Source organism: Otolemur garnettii, unplaced genomic scaffold (genome assembly GCF_000181295.1).
Source record: "Otolemur garnettii isolate 467f Iridium unplaced genomic scaffold, OtoGar3 scaffold00076, whole genome shotgun sequence".
Taxonomy (NCBI): domain Eukaryota; kingdom Metazoa; phylum Chordata; class Mammalia; order Primates; family Galagidae; genus Otolemur; species Otolemur garnettii.
The window spans coordinates 3,528,052-3,533,905 of record NW_003852471.1 but is presented as its reverse complement, the minus strand read 5'-3'; the positions used below and the strand labels follow the sequence as shown (position 1 = coordinate 3,533,905).

Below are 5,854 nucleotides of genomic sequence, written 5' to 3'. Positions count from 1 at the left end.
CAGCTTACACTGTATAGCCCCACTGTCTTGCAAAAGTAACAGAAACAGCCCACCTGTGCATTTATCTGATATGTTCATCTCTTTCTCACCCTTTGGAGAAACATGACTACTTATAAAGAAAACTCAGATTCTCCAGAAGGTAATATACATAGTAAAGCACGCTGTTAAATATTGAGTGTTTCTAACAGCTCTTAGAAACTGGCAGGAGACAGGGCGCACGGCTACCCCTAAACTCACCCACCTTAACACATCTTCGCAGACAGAGATATCAATGCCAACAGTGAGTTCACAGACACAGTGAGGCAAAGGCAAAAGCGAAAGCAACAAGAGTCTGAGTGTGGGCGCCGCGTTCCATTATTTACCCGTACAAACTCTTCAGTCCCTTCTTGTTATCCCCAACTCAGATCTTAAGTGTAGATTTTTGCTGTAGAGAACTCAGATGTGATGCAGCTGCTCCAGTAATTCTTTTCACAGTACTGCATGTCATTAATGGGGATAATTTCTAATCAATTTAAACTGCACACAGTACTTTGATACAACAAGAAATTTATTACTCCCACTCAGTTGTTCCTGGGGGCTTTGATGTTAAGTCATACATAATTCGAGAAATACCAGGAATCTTCTTAATCTCAGTGACCATCTTTAACACCACCTGTAATAAAAAGAAAAATTACTTAGAGAAGAGCCAGATCCAGTGCATGCGTAACAGTCCTAAAGGGCTTACACTTGCAATTCGGAATTAAAATGCACTCTCTTCGCTGCTGTCCTCCATGCGTATAGGGTGGTCTCTGACTAATCTCACATAGTGAACTTATTTTCCTCTATAACAGTGTATCAGTGACTTATACTACTCAAAAGTGTGATCCACAAACAAGTGCTAGTTTGCAAGTTTTATTTTTTTACTGGTCCACCAAAAGCACTTAAGAACACTTACAGCAATCTGTCATTGTGGCTGCATCCAAACGTAAATTTTATGTGTTGAAGCCAATGCTTTGCAAATTATCTGTGGCTTACACATACAACTTCGAGGCCACCAAGTTGGGATACAATCCACTGTAATAATTACTGTCAAGTCACAAGAGGAGAAAATGACCTGGTCACTTGATTGGCCAGAGACGTGGCAAATTTAAGCCAAAGGGAAAACAAACTCTAAGCCACATCCCTCAATCCAGCTACCTAGCTATAAGAAAGCAGTGGTTCAAACTAACAAAGTCCCATTTTGATTTTCTTTTGCTAATATACACCATAAATAGCTCCTTTGGAACATTCTGGTAGAGGTATAAAAAAAAAGAGAAAGGTGATCAAAAATCAAACTGGTCACCTCTTGGGTGTAGGGCACAACTATAAGAGGGACTCTACCTAACAAATTAACCTAAAATAAATAAAATAAAATAGGTATTTGTAGTATACCAGAACACTAGGCAACCCTTGAGTGCCTGGTTATAATGCCACCAAATCTCATCCTTATTTCTAACAAACTCTTCATTCCTAGGGTTTTTTCTGGGGAATACTATTTATATAGTAGAGGTTGGCAGGATTGATAAAATTACGGCTTATAATCAGTTACTCTCTACATAGGAATCAGACGTTTAGAGGGTCTATTACATTGAAGGCCTTCTTCAGCTACAGTAAGCCTGCCTTATGAATAGAAAACCAACCCCAGAAATATCAACATTGCATAGCCTATTCCATTTGCCATATTATAAAATCTAAGAAGTACTGAAAATGTACATCAGAAAAGAAATATATATATATATATGCAATATATAAATTACCTCTACAGGGATCTCATTGCCAGGAGTTGCAGGGATTCCAGTCATGAAATCACTAGTAATAAAGGTTCGAATAACCACAGATCTCTGGCACGAAGGCTGCTTCTGAAGTGGGTCCCGATCAAAATGTAATGGTGTCAAAATCACTGGCATCTGGCTGATTTTCCCAGCATACCCTAGGGAAAGGAACATGTAGAGCCAATCACCACACTATGGAAAAGCACACTAATCAGTCAAGCAAGTCCTTCTAGACAATATCTAAAATCACATACACACACACACACAGACACAGCTATTCCCACACATGGTATGTGGACTCCACCACAAATTCAAATGATACAATTTCATCAATGCAGTAATGACATCGAGATGTGCTATCAACAGAATCAATTGTCATGCATCCTGGTAGTTATAGTCTATACTACAAACAGTGATTTAGCAAACACTGACTTATTTTTCCTAGGGAAATAGAGGGTTGGGTTCCTCCAAGCCTCCGGTTGCAATATTTTCATCAACAAATCAATAGATAAGACATAACATTATTTTATGTGCATGTCTATTTAAAGACGCCTTACTTAGTATTTACTTTAGATGAACCACACTGAACTCAAGACCAATGGTACTGTAACTCACACCTGAATATAACTTATCTCACAGATTTTCTCCAAAAGATACAGCACAGCTTTCTTGTGCTGGAGAACTCAGCACTTCAGCACTATGTTTGAGGGCCATAAATTTAAATAGCAAAATCACCAACAAAAGGCATAAAAATGCAAGAAATATGACACCTGGTACATCACGGAAGGACACTTGTTTACAATACAAGAGCACAAACAAGGCAGAGAGTCATTTTGTTCAACTTCATCTGAGAACAGCTAAATCAAATCTTTTGCTACTCTGCACATTTCCACAAATGGCCACAAAGGTGAATAAATCTTATTTAGAAGGCAATGTTATAGAACCATGCATGGAATTAAATAACAAAAACAAAAGCATCTCAAAAACCAAAAGCCACATCTTCCTACTAGAAATATTAATGCCAAGCTCCCAAAGCTAGTTACAGCATGCAGTGATAAAAAAGAAAAAAGCAACTTACCAGACTCCCTGAGAATGTTATGGGCCTCAAAATCAGCTTGGCGTAAAGTACTGAGCACTCCTGTTGTCAAGAAAGTGGGAGTGACATCTGTAGGGGGTTCTTTAACAGGTGGACCAAACACATACACAACTCTAGAAGGAAAGGTGTAAAAATTATAAAGAAAATACATTTTAGAATGAGAAGCAAGAAGTGTAGAATGATGACATCATTTCCATCTTTCCATTTATTTCTAGGCCCTTCTCCTGCCCACTTGAACTCCCCAATGAGTAGGATAGGATGTAAGATTATAGGAAGGCCTAAGTTCTAAGTACCTCCCTCAAAGTGCATTCTCTATAATACCAGTATCTTAGAATATCTGAAGATATGTGATTATTACAACCTTTCTTTTCACCTTATGTATTGAATTGAAGAATTTTCCCCCAAATTCATGTCCACCCAGAATGTGTGGGTAGAACAAGAGCTTTGCAGATATAATCAAGTTAAAATAAAAGTATACTGGATTAGGGGTGAGCTCTAACTCAATGACTGATGGTCTTCCTAGAGTAGGAAAATCCGGAAACAGACACATGTAACAGACATCCATGTGAACATGAAGACAGAGACTGGAGTTACACTGTCACAAGCTAAGGATGACCAGCCACCACCAGACACTAAAGAACCAAGGAAGAATCCTCCCTTAGAGCCTTGAGAGAGAACACGGCCCGGCCAACACCCTGATTTAAGACTTCTGGCCTCCTGAACTATAAAGAATATATTGCTCATTACTTTTTCTCCTCTTTAAGAAACAGTGATCCTGGCTCGGCGCCTATAGCTCAACCGGCTAAGGCGCCAGCCACGTACACCTAAGGTGGCGGGTTCGAGTCCCCAGCCCGGACCCGCCAAACAACAATGACGGCTGCAACCAAAAAATAGCCGGGCGTTGTGGCGGGCACCTGTGGTCCCAGCTACTTGGGAGGCGGAGGCAGGAGACTCGCTTGAGCCCAGGAGATGGAGGTTGCTGTGAGCTGTAATGCCACGGCACTCTGCCCAGGGGGACAGCTTGAGGCTCTGTCTCAAAAAAAAAAAAAAAAAAAGAAACAGTGATCCTAAAAATTCTCATTTACAATTTACTAAAAGACCACTGAAAAGTGACGTGGTATCCTACTGCTGCCTTCCTAAGCAAATGACTCGCTACTACTCTGAGGAAATGTATGTTTGAAAGGCGTGAGGATACAATGGTAATCAGACAATTCTAATCTTGCCCCTGGTTTGAAGGAATGTGTTTCACAACCTTCACCCAGAAAACAAGGAGGCAGGCAGAGATATAAATGCCATCTAGCTACCTCTTGCTACTCCAACTTCAGCCAGTAGACAATGTCCCTTTTCTTTAGCCTGTATCTTTGCTAAGAAAATAACTCTCCCCTAGTGACTATCATGGTGAAGTTTAATAAAGTTTTTTTCCCTTAATATGTAATTGGGAGTAAAATACACCAAAGAAAACACCATTCAGAGCAAAACCGCCACTACCACCAATATTGCTTCCTTTTCAATGTACTGTACCACAGGCTTTTGTCTCATGTATGGAAAGTACACCATACCTCTTCTAAATGATACAGTCTGGCTCGGCGCCTGTAGCTCAGTGGTTAGGGCACTGGCCACACACACCAGGGCTGATGGGTTCAAACCTGGCCCAGGCCTGCTAAACATAACGTCAACTACAACGACAACAACAAGAAGAACAACAACAAAAATAGCCAGGCGTTATGGCGGACACCTGTAGTCCCAGCTACTTGGAGGCTGAGGCAAGAGAATCGCTTAACCCAAAAGTTTGAGGTTGCTGTGAACTGTGATACTACAGCACTCTACCGAGGGTGACACAGTGAGACTCTGTCTCAATAAAATAAATAACACATTCCTTAGAGCTCATAAATGATAGGAAAATAAGTGATTAGTTAGGAGAATGTCATGAACCTGCTCTTTTTACCTTCTCATTTCTTACTTATAGGAATAATCACAGTATACAGGACAGATAGGTGGCCATTCAGACTGCCTAGAACAGTAAAACAAGACTAGTTCCTTCCTGTACAAAGATTCCCTCATCCAAATTAGAGGGGGAAATGGCATTAATGGAAAAATATTTTTTTAATTCCAATTCCTAAATAGGACCCTGACAAAAAACTCTACAAGTCCACCACAATTCTTTTAAGGGGCTGCAAGGTCCATATTTAAAAATTTAGTTTTTTTGTTTGCTGGTTGTTAGGCTTTTTCTTTTTTGAGGAGAGAATTAGAGCTAAGGAAGGAGAGTAATGGGGGCAAAAGAGAAATCAGCATATAAAAGGATAAAGTTTAAACAAGAGTGAGTGCCCTTTGGCAAAAGAAAATTTTAACTATATAGTAACAGCAGTGGAGTTAGACTTAGGAAAAGGAAACGTTCTGTGTAACATATAGTTTATTTTGGAATTAGCATTCCTCAGAAAATGAACTATGAAAGATTGTTCCAAACAAGATAATCATCTCCATTCAAAACTGGCGACTAGAAGTTACCATTATGTAAGATACTAATAGTGGCTTTTGTCCAACATATTAAACTTACTCCTGTATTTGCAGGCCTTCAGGTCATCTGAGTAAGCCTTTCACGGGGTGTTTCCATTAGTGAAAATCTGGCTTCCCTGTGACTCCTTATGTCTAACTATACAGACTCTGCTAGGTTAGTACTTAACAGGTAGCTTTCTAATTTCTTTAGCAACTAAGTAAAAGGAAGCCTCAAGTCATTCTTTTTGGTTAACTAACATCCAGAGAGGGTAAACAACTGTGAAATAAGAACAACTAGCAGTCTGGCACAAAGCTAGTGAGACTTCTGAGCTGTGTATGGGACGATGCAATTGAGTACTAGAAATACAGAATCAACTGGAATCAACTGTTGATCGAGTCAACATAAGCAGTTAATCTGCAAATCAAAGGAAAATTAAATCTAAAAGTACAAATTACATATATATTTTTTTCTTTT

General features: G+C 39.6%; 1 protein-coding gene across 1 annotated transcript in view; it reads right to left on the bottom strand.

Annotated features, from left to right (window-relative positions):
* Positions 1 to 510: 510 nt before the first annotated feature.
* Positions 511 to 5,854, bottom strand: part of GMPS (guanine monophosphate synthase) — a 31,311-nt gene continuing 25,967 nt past the window's right edge. Inside the window, exons 11-13 of the mRNA XM_023515654.1 lie at positions 2,869 to 2,999; positions 1,776 to 1,948; positions 511 to 652 (exon numbers count right to left, since the gene is read on the bottom strand). Of these exons, the coding sequence (XP_023371422.1) occupies positions 551 to 652; positions 1,776 to 1,948; positions 2,869 to 2,999 (406 nt within the window). The 3' untranslated portion in view covers positions 511 to 550. The remainder of the gene's footprint in view (positions 653 to 1,775; positions 1,949 to 2,868; positions 3,000 to 5,854) is intronic.